Source organism: Eleutherodactylus coqui, chromosome 5, assembly GCF_035609145.1.
Source record: "Eleutherodactylus coqui strain aEleCoq1 chromosome 5, aEleCoq1.hap1, whole genome shotgun sequence".
Taxonomy (NCBI): Eukaryota; Metazoa; Chordata; class Amphibia; order Anura; family Eleutherodactylidae; genus Eleutherodactylus; species Eleutherodactylus coqui.
This window is the reverse complement of record NC_089841.1, coordinates 263895631-263918506: the sequence shown is the minus strand read 5'-3', so window position 1 is coordinate 263918506 and position 22876 is coordinate 263895631. Positions and strand designations below refer to the sequence as shown.

Here is a 22876-nt window from a genome sequence, read left to right as displayed (position 1 = left end):
TTCTGCTACCCTCACCTTCTTTCCACCAGTTTATTGTACTCCAATAAAGTGGTTTAACATGGGTGTTAGATTAAACTCAGACTGTCCGAGGTGTTATATGGATTGTGCAGATATAATGCATGTGGTCTGGAATTGTGTAAACTTGTGTGAATTTTGAAATGGAGTACTAGAGATAATTAAAAATATCTCTAAGGGCTTATTTAGACGTCCGTATATCAGCCCACACCCAGCTGATATACGCTGTCCCTCTCTGCAGGAGGAGGAGGCGGGACAGGCCGGGGGCAGTGCACTGAGCTCCTGCCCCATCTCTGCCCCTCGCTACTATTTGCAATGGGCATGGCAAAACCGGGGCAGAACTTAGCTCTACCCCACCCCTCCCCTCCCATTGCAAACATTGGCGAGGGCCAAAGAGGGGGCGGACGTTCATTGCACTGCTCCCGGCCCCGGCCCGCCTCCCCCCCTGCAGAGAGGGACAGTGTATATCACGGGGCGTGAAAACTCGGCCGATATGGACGTCTGCATAAGCCCTAATACCGAGGGAGATACAAACTATAATCTTCCACAATGATGAGGGCCAGAGAGCTTCTCCCCTCAAAAAATTCACACACTTCTAGTAGCAAACCGACTTCTGCTCAAACATTGGCTTCTGCAAACAATATCAGGAATAGCGGAGCTGGTAGCCCAACTTAAACACCTATTAAATATGGAACGAGTGGAGACTGAAAGACACAAAGAAAAAGCAGCAAAACAATTGTTTTTTAAATGGCAGATTTTTCTTCAATCACATTACACTGACCAAGAAATCAGAAACCTAGTTACTCCCTTTCAATACACAACCTGGTATACAATGGAGGACACTAGGGACTCTTTGGGAAGATTAAAAAGAAACACAGTGGAAGAAAACAGGGTAGATAGAAATTAATTAGGAGATGTAGGATGGGGATGGGAGGATGTCGGGCAAAGATGATGGGAAAAGCATAAGATGGGTCCCCTTTTTGTTACCTTTTCTATAATTTTTCCTTTTTTTTATTTTGGCCCTTAATACTATGATTCTTTTGGTCTATCTTGAAATTCATAGATCAGTATGATCAAAATAGGAGGGTTAAAAGTGATTACCAAATCACAATAAGGAAACTGTATAGGATGACAGTTTGGTTAGCTCTTTACTTTTCCTGAAACGGCAAACCTCATGAGAATTATCATCGTATTGTATCATTGTATCTATTTATGGAATTGTAATGAAAATTTTATAAAAGATTGAAATAAATAGATGTTTGAAAAAAAAAAAAAAAAAAATTATATATATATTAATTAGAGAGAGTTGAGATTGGTCTTAATCCCAGAACTTGTATGTTGGGTATTGATGAAGGGCGTACTTTTATGGAAATTCAGAATGCTGCCCGTTAAATGCTGCCTGCCTCCCCACAGTAGGAGATTTTGTCACAAAGATAAGAGGTTACTAATAATCGGCAATGGATTAGCCTTATTTGCTTCATGAGCTTGCAGGACTTTGATCCTTTACTTTACACTTCTTAAACAACTGTTTGATATACATGGAGTAAGAAAACTGTATATTTCAGCAACCTTCTTCATATGCATTCTACATTTGTAGAGCACATCATCGATGTTGGATAACTGATGGTCCTTATGTAACAAACAGTCTCAAGAGATAAAGTGGCCTTCTTACCTATAGGAAGCTCCATGTCTTACACTTTGCAGTGCAGTAAATAAGAGGATGACTGGATGCCATAACTCGTGTCCTCTGAGATAATCTCTAGCGTATAACTAAATACATTAAAGGGGTTGTCCCGCGGCAGCAAGTGGGTCTATACACTTCTGTATGGCCATATTAATGCACTTTGTAATGTACATTGTGCATTAATTATGAGCCATACAGAAGTTATCAGAAGTTATTCACTTACCTGCTCCGTTGCTAGCGTCCTCGTTTCCATGGAGCCCGCCTAATTTTCGGCGTCTAATGGCCAAATTAGACGCGCTTGCGCAGTCCGGGTCTTCTTCTTTTCTCAATGGGACCGCTTGTGCAGGATGCCGACTCCGTGTAGCTCCGCCCCGTCACGTGCCGATTCCAGCCAATCAGGAGGCTGGAATCGGCAATGGACCGCACAGAAGCCCTGCGGTCCACCGAGGGAGAAGATCCCGGCGGCCATCTTCAGCAGGTAAGTAAGAAGTCACCGGAGCGCAGGGATTCAGGTAAGCGCTGTGCGGATTTTTCTTTAGGTCCCTGCATCGGGGTTGTCTCGCGCCGAACGGGGGGGGGGGGGGGGGGGTTGAAAAAAAAAACCCCGTTTCGGCGCGGGACAACCCCTTTAATTCTGTATTGTGAAGTTTTTGCCTGTACTTTAATTCCACAAGTATAAATGCAATACAAGACACACAAAAATCTCCCTCCCTTTAGGCTCATTTAGCTAAAATAAGGCTCTGCTTACATTTGCATTGGAGACTTTGCTTGGAACATCTTAAGCTGCTCCGTCCCAGACTCCTTGATGAAATGGCTCGGCATACTACACTATTTTACCTGGGAAAATGCTGGACAGCAAGTCAGAAGATAAAGAAAACCAACTCTAGTCAATGGGGTCCATCCACGCCATTTGCTTGGGTCACAGGACAGATCCATTTGCTGCATGGATTTCGTTTTCCTGCTACTAGGATGGAACAGGATGGCAAAATCCCAAAGACAAATCTAAATAAAACCTAAGGCATCAGAATGCAAAGTGTGAACTGCCTTATAGGACAAAAACCTCGATGTCACAGATCTGTAGCAGTAGATGCGTCGAACATTCCCACGGCTTTCACATATATAAATAACAAAAAGTACAACAAATATACAAACGCAATCAACAATGCGAAAAGAGGAACCTATCAGAAGATCAAATGTTTCTGGTCTCTGGGGGTGATAGAATTTCCTTCTGTAATTCATGCCGGTGGCTGTGCGGACGCGGGACCTTTGATGCGTTTGCTTGAACATGCTACAACCTAAACAAGAAGCCTATAAAGTTAGATTATTTGGAGGGAAAATATGATGGAGTTAGTAGAATCAGTAAGAGATAAAAAGGAGGTTTCTTGGTTCTTGGGGAAATTTCATGCCGCATCGCCTTCAAAATGTTCTACTTTTGTGAAGCTTTCGACTTAAAAATAAAAAAAATAAAAACTAAAAGGAAATAAATGGAAACCAAGCTGGTAAAACGGAAATTTATAGAATGCCAAACAGGTTTTATAACCAGGGACACGTCGTCTGTGCGTACTTCAGATAACACGGTTTGTACAAATGGGAACAGTCTTTGTCCATCCTTTAATATTCTCTTAGGCACCTGCTTTCTCTGTATGAAAAAAGTCTGGTGAGAAGAAGACCAAGCAAGCTGCGGAAAAGTAAGTAGCGCAACGTTTTAGAATCTACCAGTAAGCATATGATGTTTCATGGGTAAGTGTTCTAGAGTAGATATCCCAATAGAAATCCATTGTTTATATAATGAGACTAGTACTAGTTCTAGAGCAGCGACATCGGATTATTACACATGTGCCTTTACTATTCTGTGATGGATGATGTATCCACTTTGCCCGTGTCGTCAGCCAAGTTAGAAACAGTTGTAAGCTCCATGACAAGGTCAATGCCATCATCAGTGTCAACAGCATACGGATCTGTATCATACTCATAGGAATAATAGGAGTTCTCCGGCTGGTGAATAGGCATCCCTTCGTCTGTGTGAAGAAAAAAGAGGTTGTTTGATTTTTGGTTTTTTTTTTAGTCCAGCTTTCTATACCATTTATAGTGTTGATTAGTTCTTATAGATACGTTCAATAGTGTTCACATCACAGCTGTGATGTGTTTCCTGCATATACACTGTGTGTGTCATAGTGCCCACAGCTTTCTATTAGCAAACCTATGCTAAAAGAGAGTCTTTTCACCAGAGCAGTAGCTAAAGGTTCGTGGGCCGGATGCAAAAGTTCAGTATGGTGGCCCTTCCATAACACTTCTCTGCATTGTTGGGTCTCTTAAGGAGGTCATCAATGCAACACTAGCAGAGAGGGCCTACATGTAAGGAGCCCCAATGCAAAATCTGTAACATTGCCCCTCAACCATCCATGCGCCATTTATAATTTTCTTATATGATAAAGGGCCTTTGGACATCCCTAGACTCCAGGGCCCTGTGGGCACTGCAACCTCTGCACCCCCTATAGTTATGGTTGGTTGTTTCAGAATCTCTTAATCAATGGCAGATGTATGTAACTGTGTAAGTATACTGCTGCATATGGTTGTGATATATGTTCATCATTAATGTTAAGATGTGTGCACTGAACCTCAACCTGATGTGAACAGACGCTAAACTAATAGTTCAAAACTGCATTCACAGTTCTGATGGTTGTTATTGCAAACAGTCAGCAAGCTTGTGGTCAGGGCCAACCCTTACTGCTTAGCCGAGCTCCTCAGGCTGTATTTACATGGGCAATTCGAGTTTTTTGCGTGGCGAGACACACACGAATTGCACATAAATAGAACCTATTATTTGCAATGGGCATATTTACACGTGCAATTTTTCTCTCGCAGTGATGTCAATTGCAGTATGTCCTATTTTGGGGTCATATCATCCATTATTTCCTATGGAAGGCAAAAATAACTAAATCATATGCCATGCCATTGCAATGCGATTTATACCATTATAAGGACTGGAAGAACATGCAATCTTTCTTCAGGCATGTGAAACTCACATGTATAGTGATGCAATGTATTTTTCTCACAAAATGCACCACACTTGCAGAGTATGTTTACAAGGGCGATATGGGGCCAAGAAACACTCGCTCATGTAAATACGGCCGTAATCCAGTGAAGGTGTCATTTGACCCCATTAAATCACTGTACAGTGCATGCTGTACAGACCACATATTTTTGAAATGAAATAATCAGAGAAAGTTGTGTGCAGATACTGAACAAGCAGGAAACATTGGGTGAGATCTGAACTTTACGGAATCTTGACTGCAGCTCTAATTAATAATACAGTTTGTAACTCAGGATCTGTACAAGGTCTCTGGATGACAAACTAGTTACAAAGTGTACTCTGGCTGGGACCCAGAGAGATCAGTGGTTATCTGTGGGGAAATCTGGCAGTAAGTGTTTTGTTTCCCTACAGCACCCCCACAGGGGAGAGTAAGTATTACACAGATCCCATTTAAAGCAATAGGTTGTCTGTGCAATAAAAGACAGGTCCTCTATTATATAGGGGAAATACACTTAGAGACCAATTAAATTTTGAACAATAAAACATGTTTTTATGCTCATTGGTTATTATGCAGATGTGGCTGATTTCAGACCAATAGGAAGTAAAAGCATTCCATAATGATCAAAGTGATGAGTATAATACATATTGGGTAGACTATTGTATGTGATTTCAGAGGCTTTGAACTATTAATTATTGTGGTTGATACAATGGCACGGGAATAGAAAAAAGCTTGTGAAGTGACCTTGAGCAGCTGAACAGACAGTGGCTATACCAAGTCTATGCACCCCTCCTAAAGTGCCAGGTTTTTGTCATTTTAAATTAATCTCACTAAGATGAATCATTTCAGATGTATCGCCTCTTTGTGTGCCCCGTTATCTGTACAATTCCATTGGAAAACAAACAAATCTTTTAGGATGGAAAAATAAAAATAACAAACCTAAAATAATGTGGTTGCATAAGTGTTCACACCCTCTTATATTTGGGGATGTGGTTGTATTCAGAATTAGTTACATTTTCTTTCATGTTTAGTAAGCTCTTTGTGGACCAACTGAAGGGTCTCATTGTTGGAAGGTGTCAGTCAGGAGAAGGGGACCAAAACATCTCCAAGACATTCCATATCGCATGGAAGACAGTGAAGACATCCACAAGAATTGGATTATATTTGGCACAACCGTGACATTACCAAAAACAGGACGTCTCACAAAAATGCATGAAAAAAAACTAGAAGAAAATTGGTTTGGGTGGCTCCAAGAGGCCAACAGTAACATTTAAGGAGCTGCAGGAGTGTCTAGCAAGTACTGGTTGTATGGTGCATCTCCCATAGGGGGTGGAAAATATCCAAGCCCGGTTATGTTTTGCCAAAACCTACATCAAGTCTGCCAGAAGTATGCAGGAGAATGTGTTATGTCTGATGGGACCAAGGCGGAACTTTTTGGCCATAATTCCAAAAAGTATGTTTGGCACAAAGCCAACACTGCGCATCGTCAGAAGAGGGGTGCAGCATTATGTGTGGGGCTGTTTTTCTGCTGCAGGAACTGGGGTTATTGTTAAGGTGGAGGGAATTATTAAAGGGGTTGTCCCGCGCCGAAACGGGTTTGTTTTTTTTTCACCCCCCCCCCCCGTTCGGCGCGAGACAACCCCGATGCAGGGACTTAAAAAAAAAACCGCACAGCGCTTACCTGAATCCCCGCGCTCCAGTGACTTCTTACTTACCGGTTGAAGATGGCCGCCGGGATCTTCTCCCTCGGTGGACCGCAGGGCTTCTGTGCGGTCCATTGCCGATTCCAGCCTCCTGATTGGCTGGCATCGGCACGTGACGGGGCGGAGCTACACGGAGCCGGCATCCTGCACGAGCGGCCCCATTGAGAAAAGAAGAAGACCCGGACTGCGCAAGCGCGGCTAATTTGGCCATGGAAACGAGGACACTAGCAACGGAGCAGGTAAGTGAAAAACTTCTGATAACTTCTGTATGGCTCATAATTAATGCACAATGTACATTACAAAGTGCATTAATATGGCCATACAGAAGTGTATAGACCCACTTGCTGCCGCGGGACAACCCCTTTAACAGTCCCAAATATCAGTCTATTCTGGCACAAACCCTTCATCTTCAGCTTTTCAGCATAAGCCTGAAGCGGAATTTCATCTTTCAGTCTGACAACTACCCAGAGCAGAACTCCAAGTCACCAAGAGAATGGCTTCTTCAGAAGATTAGAGTTTTGGAATAGCCCAGCCAGAGCCCAGACCTGAATCCCATGGAAGATCTGTGCATTGACCCGAAGAGGGCGCTACACACAAGGTGCCTTTGTAATCTGACAGATTTGGAGCACTTTTACAAAGAAGAGCGGGCAAAGATTGCCAATCCAAGATGTGCCATGCTGATAGACACTAACCCAAAAAGACTGAATGCTGTCATAAAGTCAGAGGGTACATCAACAAAGTAGGAGTTTTTGGGTGTGTATATTTATGCAACTATATTAGTATTTTAAAAAATGTTCCATCCTAAAAGCTTTCATTTTGTTTTGCGATGGGATTGTACAGATAACGGGCCGCGCTGAAGGTGGAAATACATCTGAAAGGATTCATCTTTGTTGGATTTTTTAGCATGACAAAAACCTGGCATTGTAAAGTTGAATTTGCTGTGCGAAGTATGGTTGTTGAAATGCAACTTTAGATTATGCAATATAATTCACATGAAGAAAAAAAACAAAAAAAAAAAACCTGGCATTATAACGAAAGTTAAAGGAGTTGTCCGCCAGATGAAGTTAATTTTTTTTTTGGAGATACAACCTGCAAATACAAGCGAATAAAATACACACTAAACCCCCATTTAAGTTGCCCTTTCCGCTTACCTGAACTAGCTTTTTATCTTCTTTGTAAAAATTCTCTTCAAAGATGGCGCCGGGGGTCTTCTTCTATGGTGCACCGTGGGACTTCTCCCATGGTGCACCACAGTATATGCTCCGACGTGCGCGCTCCCGATGGTGTGTTCTTGGCTCTTCTTCCAGCAGTAGCGGCAGGCATATTAGCACTTTCTGCTTAGGTTAAGCAGCGCTGCTGATTAGAGCCACCTGATTGGCTCTTCGGCACCACGTGACTACACAGCGTGCACCAATCAGGTGGCTCTAATCAGCAGCGCTGCTTAACCTAAGCAGAAAGTGCTAATATGCCAGCGGCAGGCAGACACTCACTCCACTGGTATCTGAAACCAGGAAGTGAGTGTACTGCGCATGCGCCGACCGGCGGCGCGCGTCCCCTGCAATGATTAGGGAAAGAGCGCGGTCCCGGCGGAAGAACGAAGGACTGCGCATGCGCGAAGGGGAAGAGACGCGTTCCCGCGCCGACGAGAGCTGCTGCCGGCCCGACAAGAAATCCAGACGATTTCTTGTCGTAACCTGGGACGACCGAGGGTCAACACAGGGGGGGGGGGGGCACTACTAAAGGTAAGTGAATAACTTCTTTTTGCAACATTTTCCATGCACAATGTACATTACAAAGTGCATGGAAATGTGCAAACAGAAGTAATGAGATATGATGTTTATGGCCGGACAACCCCTTTAAGGTACAAAACAAATTTTAAGTTGGGATTTCTGCTCATTGATATGGTATTTCTTGTGATGCACTAGGATTCTCTCCAACCTTTACCTGCTTTCTCTTGGGATTGCTCTTGTTCTGGTAATGCGGCCGTGTAAACTTCCTCTTCTGATGCATTTTCCTCTGTTATAAACAATAGGAAAAGTATAAAATCCATTACGACATCAGTCACACGCGACAACCATAGAAAGACTCCAATAACGGCCCTGATTTATACAGCTCTAGCTGTAGACATGCAGCATTGTACATCTGTCTATATACTAGTTCCAGCAACACTGGCTAAGGGTTCTTTCACACAAGCAGAAATATGCAGCGTATTACGCAGTGAATAGAACCCATTGATTCCAATAGGTTCAATTCACAGGTGCGTGAAAAAATGCATGTTGTGAGTTCTCCTTCAATGGAAGTGTTCAAACAAAGGCTGGACAAATATCTGCAATGGACCCGATGACCCTGGAGGTCCCTTCCAACTCTACCATTCTATGATTGTATTCTGGTGCATATTATGCACTGTAATAGCCCAATGGGCTGCAGAAATATGTAGGAAATACGCAGGAATCCTGCATATTTCCACCCAAAATTAATGGTATTTTGTGCAGTTTTTTTTTAACCTGCGTAAAAGATTGCCAATAGGCAGAAAAACACAAGGCAATGGAGTATTTCGGCCCGTGAATACGCTGCATATTCGTGGACCAAAATACGCATATGCCCGTGTGAATGCACCTTTAACTAAGCAGATTTCTTAACTTGTGTGCAGCACAATAGGCTCTACTAATCTGCCCAACAAGCACCCCCACCCTTCAGTAAGTGCCGGCGCGTCATTTCATTGTCCATAAAGACGTTTACCGGGGATGCAATGCGACGTTGCTACACGCTCTATCCTGGTGTTATTCCTGCATGCGGTCACTTCCATCTGACATTGGTTCTGATAGAGGACACCATCAGATCCACACACTGGGTCACCATCATACCCACAGTCTCTGTAGCACATGCAGCGTTCAAAATGTTGGTCTTCAGGGCACGGGTACCCTCCCGCACAAGGACCGGTGGGAGTGAAACCTAGAAGGAGAGGATATAGCATGCCCACCGATTACTGGTAATATAAATTAAAGCAAAGCTGTCAAAGTGAATTTTAGAACAAATTTAAAGAAAGGTTTTTAACCCTTTCTGCCTTCTCCTTTACACATTACATAGTGCTCAATTAGCGCTATGTAATGCACGGAGATTCCGGCCGGCGATCATGTGACCGCCGGTGTCACCTGACCCCCAGCGGTCACATGAACGCCGAGTCGGGAGCCTGCTTACCTGTCCGGCGTCTTCTGCATTCTCCCTTCTGTCTCGGCGATCATGTGACCGCTGGGTGCCACCTGACCCTCCTGAACTCTGTCAGTTCAGGAGGGTGCAGGGAAATGTATTTTTTCTCATCCATTCTCCCCATCTCCAATTTATTTGGAGCTGGGGAGAATGGCTGAGAAAAAAGAATTGGATTGGAAAGGGTTAGGGGTTATTCACCGGAGTGTATATCGGTCCCGTTTTCACGGCCAGCCTATATACGCGACCATCTGATGCATTGAAAATCACTCATCTGAACTGATGCATTTGAATCCAAGTACATAAAAACAGACGGCCGGAAAAGATATGGTGCGCATTCCGGCTGCCCGTTTTTACACTAGGCGGAAAAGATAGTTCTGGACCTATCTTTTTGGCCGGAATACGTCGGCCAGTCCCATAGACTCCTATGGGAGCCTATGAGAGCTGTTGGTAAAGGGAGGGAGTTTAGCAGTGGCTCTGGTACACTCCCTTTCCCTCTCCGTCCATTGCCGGCTGTTGGTAAAGGGTAGGGGCGGGAGATTAGCACACTAGCTAGCGCCCCATCCCGTCCTTTTGCCGACAGCTGGCAAGGGCAGGAAGGGGAAGGGAGTTGAGCAAAGCTAAAATATCTCCCCCTGCCCAACGGTATCCCGGGCTCGGCGTATATTTGCCGCACCCAGGCGGTCTGAATGGTGCATAAATGGGAGAGGCAGTCATGACTTGGTTATGGCTGCCTCTCATATATGCGATTTTCAGCTGCAGCACCGGTTTCGTAATTTTTTACAGCACCCGTGGGAGGAGCCCTAAGGATGTATGAAGCTAATGAACCATTGTAGGTCAATGAAGCACAATAAATGTTTATGGTTACCATACAGTATACACATGCTTAAAAGGCCACTCCAGTGATTTTCTTAAATTCATTCATTATAAAGCTATTCCCACTCATTGTAAAAAAAATATCCCTTCCCTAGAAGATGTAGGTGGATGGAATGAAAGTTTCTCTGTATGATTGTAACGTTGATAGAAGTAAGTGATTACAATATCAGAGAAAAAGAGAACTGAACACTTGGAGGGAGGCTCTAGTACCCTGTTGTACCACCTCTAGCTTGGATACAAGATGTGATACAGGCGGGCATGGAGGCTCTAGTACCCTGTTGTACCACCTTTAGCTTGGATACAAGATGTGATACAGGTGGTCATAGAGGCTCTAGTACCCTGTTGTACTGCCTCTAGCTTGGATGCAAGATGTGATACAGGAGGGCATGGAGGCTCTAGTACCCTGTTGTTTCGCCTCTAGCTTGGATACAAGATGTGATACAGGCAGGCATGGAGGCTCTAGTTCCCTGTTGTACCACCTCTAGCTTGGATACAAGATGTGATACAGGCAGGCATGGAGGCTCTAGTACCCTGTTGTACCACCTCTAGCTTGGATACAAGATGTGAAACCGGCAGGCATGGAGGCTCTAGTACCCTGTTGTACCACCTCTAGCTTGGATACAAGATGTGAAACCGGCAGGCATGGAGGCTCTAGTACCCTGTTGTACCACCTCTAGTTTGGATACAAGATGTGAAACCGGCAGGCATGGAGGCTCTAGTACCCTGTTGTAATGCATCTAGCTTGGATACAAGATGTGATACGAGTGGGTATGGAGGCATACAGGGTCTGTATGGTATCCTGCAACATATCACTCCACATTTGCGGTAACTGAGACTCTTGATTATTCAAATTTGTTCTATTGGTGATAAATCTAAACACCAGGCGGGAAGTGTGACAATGTTGTGGGGACTTCCTGTGACCCTCTTGTGTGCGGCCGAGCATTATCCTGCTGGACAATACCTCTTGGAAGCCGCCGTGAGAGGAATACATGTGGCTGTAGGATGTCCTGAACATATCGCTGAGCTGTCATTGTCCCTCGTACTACTACTAGGGGTGACTGACTGTCGTATGCGATGGCCACCCAGACCATCAAACCAGCAGGGGGCAGTGTGCCGCTCCACAGCAAAGGCAGGATTGAGGTGTTCACCCCAAGGTATCCAGACATGAACACGGCCATCGACAGCGTCCAAACTAAACCTGGATTTGTCACTGATGACAGTCCAGTCCCACTCCAAGGCAGTCCAGTTTCATTGTTCACAGCACCACTGTAAATGGAGATGACGGTGGGTGAGTATCAAAGGCCGTACATATAATGGGCAACGGGAGACCAAATGTCCTGCAGCCAAGTGCCTAGAAATGGTTCCAAAAGTCACAGGGGCCTGTAATGATGACACCACCTGTCTGTGGATGGAGGACAACAAAACAGTTGGAGCTGCTGGTGGTTGTCAGACATTCCTCTCTGCTAGTGGGCTGTAGGGGGCATCCTGAGCCCGGTCACCTTGTGTGCCCTCACACATCCACTGGTCCCAACACCTCCTAACAGTGGGGGAGAATTCATAGATACAACCATTCAGCTTCTCACATCCCAATAATGCGCCCCTCTCAGACTCTGGTCACGGGGTGAAATATCTTCTCTGTGTCGTAGAGGCATCTAGTGGTCAACAAGCTCTACACAAATGGAAGAAGAGTACTAGTGGGCTGTAGATTTAACTGGAGCAATCAATGCCAGTCAGCTTCTGCAAAAGCAAATAAAGTCTTGGGGTGCATTAAAAGAGGCATAGGGGCGAAGGATGAGAACATTATTCTTTCACTATATAAGGCACTTGTCAGGCCTCACATGGAATACTGCACACAGTTATGGACACCGGTGCTCAGGAAAGATGTTACAGTGCTGGTGGGGGTTCAAAGAAGGGCAACTAAACTAATACATGGAATGAAGGGACTGGAATACCCAGAGAGGCTATCCAAATTGGGGCTATTTACCCTGGAAAAAAACGACTAAGGGGCAATCAAATAACTATGTATAAATACATGAGGGGACAATACAAGGATCTCTCCCAAGATCTGTTTATACCCAGGACTGCGACGGTAACGAGAGGGCATCTGCTACGTCTAGAAGAAAGCAGGTTTCATCACCAACATAGAAGGGGATTCTTTACTGTAAGAGCAGTGAGACTGTGGAACTCTCTGCCTGAGGACGTGGTAATGGCAAAATCCATAGAGGAGTTTAAGAGGGGACTAGACGTCTTTCTAGAGCGGAAGGACATTACAGGATATAGACATTAGGTGACCAGCGGGGTTGATGATCTCAAATGCTGTTTCGGGGATTATTCTGGCTGCCATTATGGAGTCAGGATGGAATTGCCTTCCCTGGGACCAACAAGGAAGGGGTTGAAACAGGCTGGATGGACAATGTCTTCATTTAGCCTAACATACTATGTTACTACAAACAAAGAGCCTCCGAAAGCCTTTTATAGGCCAAGGGGGGAACCACTTTTAGGGCCTCCGGTGACAAGACCGGTCATCTAACCACCACAACTCTCATCATTTGTATATCTGCCTGAGATCGAACTGCAGGACAGGTTTTGCAGCAAAACGACAACTTCTTCTAGGGGCGCGATTGTTTTCTGACAAAGAGTGTATAAGTGAGCTAGTATTACCTCGGTTAGTTATTTCTCACTGAAACGCCCAGCCTCTTTTTCCTCATTTGCTCATGTGGTCTCAGTTCTAACCAGCTCGGATCTGCTTAACGCTATGTCTTCGTTAACTAGTCAATTTCTGAGTCTGTGTGATGCAGGGGGCACAGTAATTTCTGCCACAGTTACTGATGATAAATCACACAGATCCTGTCACACAGTTATAATAGAGGAGATACCAACTCATCATCATGACTGTATACTTATAGTCTTCTAAATAAGCTACAGACCATAACACCTAATGATAATTAAATTGTTTCCCTGCAGATCGAAATGGTATAGCTGTGCTGATGCATCATGGGATAGATATGAAAGTCAAACCAAAATTTTTCAGCATCAATATTGTCACTGGCACTGCAGTGCAGGTAGTAGCTGGAACAGAGGAGACCTTCAGAGTGTGACAGACAATCAGGTGAGGGGGGCAGGGATGGAAAATCTGTTTCCACTGGAGAGGCCCTTTAAGTTTTAAAGAAGTCATAAAGATAAGGAAGACGTTTCTCATTTAGTGCAGTTGTATGAAGCAGTCTCACCAGTCCACTGATTAGCTGAACTCTCCACTTCATTACAAGTAGTGCCATCGCACAGCTCTCGGGATAGCGGGCTATTTTCGCTAGCATTGTAGAATCTGGTGGCTTCAAATGCTGTTGAAGGACAACGTACAACAATGAAGAGACATTTTATAATTTATCTGGTTACATTGATTTAAACATTCCTTACCAAGCTTGCATTAGGCTCACAATAGCGCTTTTGTCCCGCGGCAGCAAGTGGGTCTATACACTTCTGTATGGCCATAATAATGCACTTTGTAATGTACATTGTGCATTAATTATGAGCCATACAGAAGTTATAAGAAGTTTTTCACTTACCTGCTCCGTTGCTGGCGTCCTCGTCTCCATGGAGCCGACTAATTTTCGGCGTCTAATGGCCAAATTAGCCGCGCTTGCGCAGTCCGGGTCTTTTTCTCTTCTCAATGGGGCCGCTCGTGCAGGATGCCGGCTCCGTGTAGCTCCGCCCCGTCATGTGCCGATTCCAGCCAATCAGGAGGCTGGAATCGGCAATGGACCGCACAGAAGCCCTGCGGTCCACCGAGGGAGAAGATCCCGGCGGCCATCTTTAACCGGTAAGTAAGAAGTCACCGGAGCGCGGGGATTCAGGTAAGCGCTGTGCGGTTTTTTTTTTAAGTCCCTGCATCGGGGTTGTCTCGCGCCGAACGGGGGAGGGGGGTTGAAAAAAAAAAAAACGTTTCAGCGCGGGACAACCCCTTTAATGTATTATTGCTGTCACAAAACACATAATGTTTCCCGCAGTTACAGATGTCATGAACTACAAGTACCACAGTGCTGTTATAAGTTCACCTTTACAAATATCAACTTTCCCACGTATATGGAAAGGATAGGTCGTCCCATCTATTACTGCAACCAACTAACTTTATCAAGGAGATTGCCGCTGTAATATGTACAAGATATACATGTTGCTCTAACAGTAATATCATAATAGTAAGAATCCTATAGTTTTTGCTATGGAATTTGATGCAGAATTAAGCATCTCCATATAGCAATCTGCTGGGAAGTAGTGTTTATAGCTGTTCTTGTGTCTGTATCAGTATACAGGTAAGTATACCACTGAGTATACCAGTCACCCGACATTAAGATTTCCCCTCCGTAGCTCCGATGACGGACAAGGGCCGACACGTTTCTAACAGTATGCAGGACAGTGCTCCGATGTTGGACGCTGTTCTGAATATGTATTTCTAACAGTATGCAGGACAGTGCTCCGATGCTGGACGCTGTTCTGAATATGTATTTCTAACAGTATGCAGGACAGTACCCCATTGCAGCACTATCCTGCATATTGTTAGAAACATGTGTCAGCCCTCATCCAACATCGGAGCTACGCAGGGAAATCTTAATGTCGGGCAACACTGGATTGGAAAGGGTTAATAAGCTGTAAGCCTGTCACCCTTTTCTAGGGCTTATCTATGTGCAAGTATTCACAATGTGTGTGAATAGCTGTTCATCAGTATTTTGCACCTGTGCAATCTCCATCATACAGCAGTCTGTACCTGCCCTTGAATCTGTATCAGTATATCGGTAAGTATGGCTGCCTTCTGTGATTTTTAAATTGATATGTCCCATTTCTGTATTGTTAGAATACCTGACAGGTTCTCTCTAAGTTGGTTATATATGCACATATTAGATTTTTTCTAGATGATGCAATGGATTTTGATGGGATCCATTGATATCTGATGCACTGTACATGGAGACAGAGTCCCAACGGGTTAGATTTGACCCCAGTGTCGGTCATCCCCTACTGTCCTGCTGTTTAGTTTACAGGTTTGCCTAGGCTGCTGTACATTATCAAACTTATCAGCTGTAGCTGGTAATAGGAACGCTTCCAGCCTCTGAATGCAAATACAATGTTTCCATTTACGGACAGCAAACAGATCTTCAGTACTTATGTTCCATTACACTTCATGTACAGTGAAATGTTTTGTAAGGATTAGGGCTCCTGCTCATGGGCGGATTTTTGCTGCAGAATCCGCGGTCAGCATCCACACCGCGAATCCGCAGCAAATACTGCCTATTACTTCCTATGGAGATCCACTGTTTCCTCCACATGAGTGGAAATCAATAGCGATTTCCGCTCACGGAGGAAAGAAAAAAAAAAATCACAGCATTCTCCATTTATGTGTGGAACCCACACAGATGGCTTCCATTGAAGTCAAAGGAAGCTGCCCAGCCCCTGGCCATTCCGCAATGGCCGCGGATTCCACATCATCGCCTAGCGACAGCGTGGGGAAAACTGTACTGGGCATGTGCGCTGGCCGGCCCATCTGCAGTACAGAGAAAGAAGAAAACTGCAGGTACGCAGAGACCACCGGCCGCGGTCAGGGCCGGATTCTGCTGTCGGAATCTGGACCTGCCGTGTGTAGGCGGCCTTAATCTGCTTTCACACATGCATTAGGGTCAGTTCAGGGTTTCCATCTCTCTGCTTGATTTTTTGGAGGAGATGGCCTAAAATAAAACTCAAAAAAAATGGATCAGTTTCTTTATTGATTTCAATTGGGTATTGAAAAAAAAAAAAAAAAAAACAGAAGAAACCATTAGGCTTTAGTTTTTTGGATGGAAAAATAGTGCAGTGTTATCTTTGGCATTAAAAAAAATCAAGCAAAACACAGAAACCTGACAGAATGGAAGCAAACTTCAGTTTGCTTTCCGTTTTTAAAAAATCCCATTAAAATCAATGAGGTAAAAACAGATGTTTTATTTGTTTTTCTCCTCCACAAATGGAGCCGATATGGAGACCCTGCATTGACCCGAACACAGGTGTGACAGCAGCCTTACCCTGCATTGACCCGAACACAGGTGTGACAGCAGCCTTACCCTGCATTGACCCGAACACAGGTGTGACAGCAGCCTTACCCTGCATTGACCCGAACACAGGTGTGACAGCAGCCTTACCCTGCATTGACCCGAACACAGGTGTAACAGCAGCCTTACAGTATTTTTCAAGATACTGCTTTGTCTTTGCCCCAGTAGTTTACCTTCAGTATGATAATGATTGCACTTACTTGGCTCGTAGTAATCATAGATTTTCACAGGGACAGGTGACGTTTTCCCCACAACATACTCCCTGAAGGCTTGTAGTTGTACGCACGTCATACACTGACTTGGTATCTGGAGCAAAATAGAAATCATGAAATGATATGATTTGCAACAAATTAACTCAACCTGGAACTTTCAATATTGTAGCTTAAATACAATATACAAAGATGGAAAACCATAGAGCTAGTAATGCTTACTACGGCTTTCCATATCTATTTGTGTTTGTAGTAGATTTCATTATTTTCTTGACATTGTTTCAGGTTTTGATGGTCACATTACATTTTTTCCCCATTTGTCATTTAGCCTCAGTGTATTCTATGAGCATCCAGGCCTCAGATTGATGCCAACATCCAGAGAAATCAAGCACGCTGCTTTTATAGATACTCTCAGGGGGCTTTGTTTCTCCTTGTGAAGACCACCATAGCTTGCATGGGGAGTGTTATAACCCCTAGGAAAAAGTAGCGGCCTTCTAGGAAGAAGAAAGCTGCCATTCTAGTGCCATCTATTGGAAGGCAGCTACACTTTAATTCAAAGTCTGACCTTTTATTAGGCCTTGCAACATGTCTAAGAATAGCCAAACCAGAGTCTTCTTCAAAAGCCATCAGTAGCCGTTTTTTGGAGTTCTATCCACTCATCACAGCAGAGTAAGACACTGGTTGGCTAGATGGAAGGCCTTGGATGTAGGTCTCACAGAGAGTGCAGTTTCCTATGTTTCTAGTTCCCGGGGGGGGGGGACAGCCAATTTGCATACTGTTTTTTCTTGGGAGCATTGTTCCAATCGTATCTTCTTAGCTCTCACAACTTTCGCCAATTAGCTCTTGAAGATGTTATTAACACAGACTTCACTGAATTTTTATTGAAGGTCTTAAAAAATACACAAATGGTTTGATTAGATCTAGGGCATTCCAAAGGGTTCACTTACTTTTTCTTGCAACTGCATGCAGTTAGGTAATATGAGAAAAATTTCAACATGTGCTCTGATGGGGCAAGAACGTTCTCATCAGAATATCATTACTGGTGAAATATACTGTAGAAATGTTTAGATATTACCGAATTATTCTGTTCATAGTCCCTTCCTATTTTAGCTGATATTCGACCCCTTTATCATTTTTGCTGGAGATTTTTTTCTGTGACATATAGGGTTTTCACTGACATTTTCCCCCTGGTTTCTAGTTTTATTATGTTTACACTAAAATTATGTACAGTGATGGTTCCTCATTTTGTTATGCACATTTTGATACACAATTTGTATAGAGGGCACATATGGCAACGGTTTTGGTTGATGTTGGCCATTTTCTTTTTATATATATTTATTTTTTTATTTTGTGTTGCAATTTATTTATTTTTACTAATTTTTGTAATTTTTTTTTTAAACATCTGTGTCTCCATGACAACATATAAGACTTCGGGGTCATTCGCATGGTCTTTTTTTTTAAATTTAAACTTTTCCACAGTAACTGTGGCATCCATTGGAGACCAAGTTAAATGGGAAAACATTCCCCTGTAGTGTCAGTAGTCACTAACAGAGCTGATCTGGGACTGCGTGGACCCTGCAGCTCTGCTGTAGCAGGGGGCACCCAGTGGTCACATGATCGCTGGGTCGACTAGCAGAAGTGAGACTTCTGCTTCCTCTTTTCAGTTCACAGTGATTATTGAGCGCTAGATAGTCTGCAAGAGACAAGGCAGAAGTGGTTAAAAACTGCTTCTGTCTTCTCCTCCGGGTCCTCGGCTGTGACTAACAGCCGAGAAACTGACTTGCTCCTACTACATTGCAGGAGTTTTAAACCTGTGCCGAATTTTAATCAGCCAGGATTAAAGCCCAGGACCAAGCGCTGTAAATGTACTGTATTTGGTCCTGAATTGGTTAATAAATAAAAAAATATAGCACTTCCATTATGTATCATTAGGATTATAGTACTATCCTTAGTGCACAGGATCATGCAGTTAAATGTAATATGCTTATAATAGGATCATGCATGAGCTGAGGATGTAAAGCCAAAGGGTGGATTGGATCTTCTCTCCTATGAAATCAGGGAAGACTTTATCAAAGACGGCTCTGCAAAAGACTTTCCTGGTGTCACAGGACGGTGCATACAGTTCTTTGCTCGATATTTACAGCTCACACATGGAGCATGAATACACTTGTGGAGACACGTTCTTACAAACCCCAGATTGTTGGAGGTTAAGGCCTCATGTCCACGGGGAAAATCAGGCCCGCTACGGATTCTACATGGAGAATCTGCAGCGGGTCCCTCCTGCCCCGCGGACATGAGCGCTGAAAATAGGAATTTAAAAGAATTTACCCATCCGGAGCGGACCGGGAAGGTCTTCTCTTCCTCACGGCCGGATCTTCTTTTTCGGCCGGCGGATGAACTCGTCACGGCTGCGGCACGTCGCCAGCACGTCGCCGACGTGCCGCGCGCATGCGCCGGGCACATCCGCCAAGCCGAAGCAAGAAAGATGCGGCCGTGAGGAAGAGAAGACCTTCCCGGTCCGCTCCGGATGGGTAAATTCTTTTAAATTCCTATTTTAGGTCTCCCGCGGATCCGGACGGCTTCCATAGGCTTCAATAGAAGCCCGCGGGAGCCGGCCCCGCGGGAGACCCGCACGAAAATGGAGCATGGTCCAGATTTTTTCATGCTCCATTTTTTTTAAAATCACTTTTATTGACCATCCGCGGGTATTTATCTACCCGCTGGTGGTCAATGCATCCCTATGGGGTGTGGATCCGCGCGCGGGAGAAGAGTTAAAATCCGCTGCGGATTTTAATTCTTCTTTTGCCCGTGGACATGAGGCCTAAGGGCTTGTTCACAGGGGCGTATTTTTTCCTCAGTATTTTGTGAGCCCAAACCAGGAGTGTGATATAAGAAGAAAAAGTATAATGGAAAGTTTTGTATTTCTTCCGTATTTTGGACCCGCTCCTGGTTTTGGCTCCCAAAATACTGAGGAAAAATACGCCCCTGTGTGAATTAGCACTAAAGATGTAAAAGATATTTTACTCACCTCATCAAAATAGAACAGCACCTTCCTTCCTTCAACCTCATACCGTTTTAACCCTATCTGTTTATTTAAAAGCAACTGAAACATAAAAACAAGTAGTTAAGAATACGCATGAAATGCAAGTAAGTAATATAATTAGTTTCCCCAAAAGTAAGACCCTATTATTTTTTGCCCCAAAAGCACAGGGTCTTATTTTCAGGGGTATAGGTGTGTCTTATACTCACCTAGCAGGCACCATTCAGGTCCCTCCCAACAGGCTGAGGCGCTCCGGTGGGCTTTTATATAATCTTTAATGCCGACAGAGCATCTCTTGTTGGTGACAGAGCTTGAACAACCTGCCTCCAGCAAGAGATTGCTCTGATTGTTTCCGTAGCACTGCATCAGCCAATCAAAGCTGTCGCTCAATAAACCAATCAAAGCAATTCAATTATGTCATTCAAAGAATGGCTGTTTATCAAGCGCCGGCTCCGATTGGTTCAGAAACACTGCCTGAGTCAATCAGAGCAATCGCTTGCTGGAGGTGGGCTATTAAACCCACCAACAAAAGATGCTCCATCGGCATTGAGGACTACACCGAAGCCTGCCGGAGTGTCGCAGCCCAGCGTGAGGGACCCGGATGGCACCTGCTAGGTGAATATTGTGTTGTTTTTTTGTTTTTATGTAGTGTAGCTAGGGCTTATTTTCAGGGTTCAACTTATACTTGAAAATCAAGGTTGGGCTTATTATCTGGGTAGGTTTTGTTTTAAGGAAAACACGGTATCATGCTGGTGAAGAAATGTCTAAGTTCTTATTCATCAAATGATTTAAAGAGGACCACAAACAGATCTCCTGACAAGTCTGCTTTAGTAAATGCTTGTAATCCCCATTAAACAAGATTTTCTTAGAACTCTGTATTGTGGCATCTATCTGTTATTCCCCCTGGAAATATATAAACTGACAACTTGGAACAATCAAAACAACAGATTTGTCGCGGAGGGTTTGCACGGAAATGCCGACGCACTTACAGTAGCAGCAAAGTGGATACGATTTTTAAATTCTCATCTAAAATCTGTGGAAATCATCCTGTGTGTAAATTACCATGTGGTGCGGGATTCAGTTCCGCATGCCAACTAATTGCCATTCCTGCTGCTGAATCCACCTCTTCTCAATGAGGAGTGAATTCCGCCAGAAATACGTGAGAAAACCCGCACCAAATGGCGGGGGTCTGGAGGTGGGCTTTCCGCTGCAGATCAGCCCCCGTGTGGACCAAGTCTTACTGTTTCAGCACTGATTGGACAGCAAAATATAGATGAAGGAAACAAGAGCAATAGATCTATAGGACGGAGGAATCTGGCAGGAGGAGATCTTTCAAGCAAAGTATTTTAGTGCTGAACTGCGCCTTTTTATCGCCAGATGAAGGCGCCAGTTCAGCGCTCAAATGCATTGTCCCGATTCCTCCGTCCTAGCACATCATTGGTCATGTTTTCTTCTTCTATACATTGATATGGAAGCTTTGTCTCTTCGGATTGGGAAAGCTGCTCTTACCAGGACGGACCCCATTACTCGCCCTCTACAGTCAGGCACCATTATCCCTTTTCTCTCCCGTATTTAGCACCACAGATCTACACTACGGAGATCTGTTTGTTTGTATTTTCTCTGGACAGCAATAGGACACGCCCTATTGACAAGGAGAATATAACATCCAATTGTCAATCTATTCAGATTTCCAGGAGGAATAACATAAAAACAGTACAATGCAGAGTTCAAAGAAAAGATACTCATAATTGTTATTTTCCTTTTTTAGTAAAACAGATATTTAAGAAGATTTTTCGAGAGGCCGACCCCTGGGGGTAGCAAATCTGTGACACTAGGTTTAACAAAAGTCCTAACTTTGAGACCAAACCCAGCCAGCAATAGTACTTCTCCAGTGTCGTCAGTCTGATATCACAAATTCAAATATGAAGGGCAACACGCCCAGATAAAATAATGACCTACAGACTTATTGGTACCAAGTATTAGAATGTAATAATATTTGGTGTCATTTGTAACCAGTAATACATGATGGCAGCGATGTCTTAAAGGGGTTGTCCCGCGCCGAAACAGGTTTTTTTTTTTTCAACAGCCCCCCCCGTTTGGCGCGAGACAACCCCGATGCAGGGGTTAAAACAGAGAACTGGACAGTGCTTACCTGAATCCCCGCGCTCCGGTGACTTCTTACTTACCGGTTGAAGATGGCCGCCGGGATCTTCTCCCTCGGTGGACCGCAGCTCTTCTGTGCGGTCCATTGCCGATTCCAGCCTCCTGATTGGCTGGAATCGGCACGTGACGGGGCGGAGCTACCAGGAGCCGCTCTCCGGCACGAGCGGCCCCATTCAGAAAAGAAGAAGACCGGACTGCGCAAGCGCGTCTAATCTGGCGATTAGACGCTGAAAATTAGACGGCACCATGGAGACGAGGACGCTAGCAACGGAGCAGGTAAGTGAAAAACTTCTGTATGGCTCATAATTAATGCACAATGTACATTACAAAGTGCATTAATATGGCCATACAGAAGTGTATAACCCCACTTGCTGCCGCGGGACAACCCCTTTAAGTTCATGAGCTGATGCATAAAAGAAATGTGATGAATCTTACTAACTTCTCCCTTAGATGCCTAATGAGGCCAATAAACTAAAGTTCCTGTCCCACTGGGACGCCCGCATGCTTCCTGGATAGATCTTTCCAAGAAGGTGGTGGAATGCCCAGAACACAGTGTGGCATGTGGAGCCGCAGACGTCAGACTGCCCCCTCCGTTAACAAACTCCTCTTCATCTGGCCGCCAGCTCGACTTGTAACATCATCAGCACTGCTCTAAGCTAGCGGCGCATGGATACAAATTAGAACCAGTTTGTTTTGTACTCTTTAGGAAACATTCGCTGAAGTTGCAGCAGATTAGTTATAATCTACGATCTTTCTCAGGAACAAATGATGTTACTTGAGGAAATCTAGTTGTTAAGTAACTGTAAACTGCTTCAAAATGTTCTAAAACACTAAGACCAGATTCACATGGGTGTATTTGTGCGCGCAATGCGCAGTGAATAG

The 22876-nt window shown here is 44.3% G+C and overlaps 1 protein-coding gene across 1 annotated transcript in view; it reads right to left on the bottom strand.

Annotated features, from left to right (window-relative positions):
- Window positions 1-3196: 3196 nt before the first annotated feature.
- CPAMD8 (C3 and PZP like alpha-2-macroglobulin domain containing 8) overlaps window positions 3197-22876 on the bottom strand; it is a 140138-nt gene continuing 120458 nt past the window's right edge. The window contains exons 37-42 of the mRNA XM_066604614.1: window positions 19820-19894; window positions 16783-16888; window positions 13742-13852; window positions 9174-9386; window positions 8379-8450; window positions 3197-3717 (exon numbers count right to left, since the gene is read on the bottom strand). Coding sequence (XP_066460711.1) covers window positions 3545-3717; window positions 8379-8450; window positions 9174-9386; window positions 13742-13852; window positions 16783-16888; window positions 19820-19894 — 750 coding nt within the window. The 3' untranslated portion in view covers window positions 3197-3544. The remainder of the gene's footprint in view (window positions 3718-8378; window positions 8451-9173; window positions 9387-13741; window positions 13853-16782; window positions 16889-19819; window positions 19895-22876) is intronic.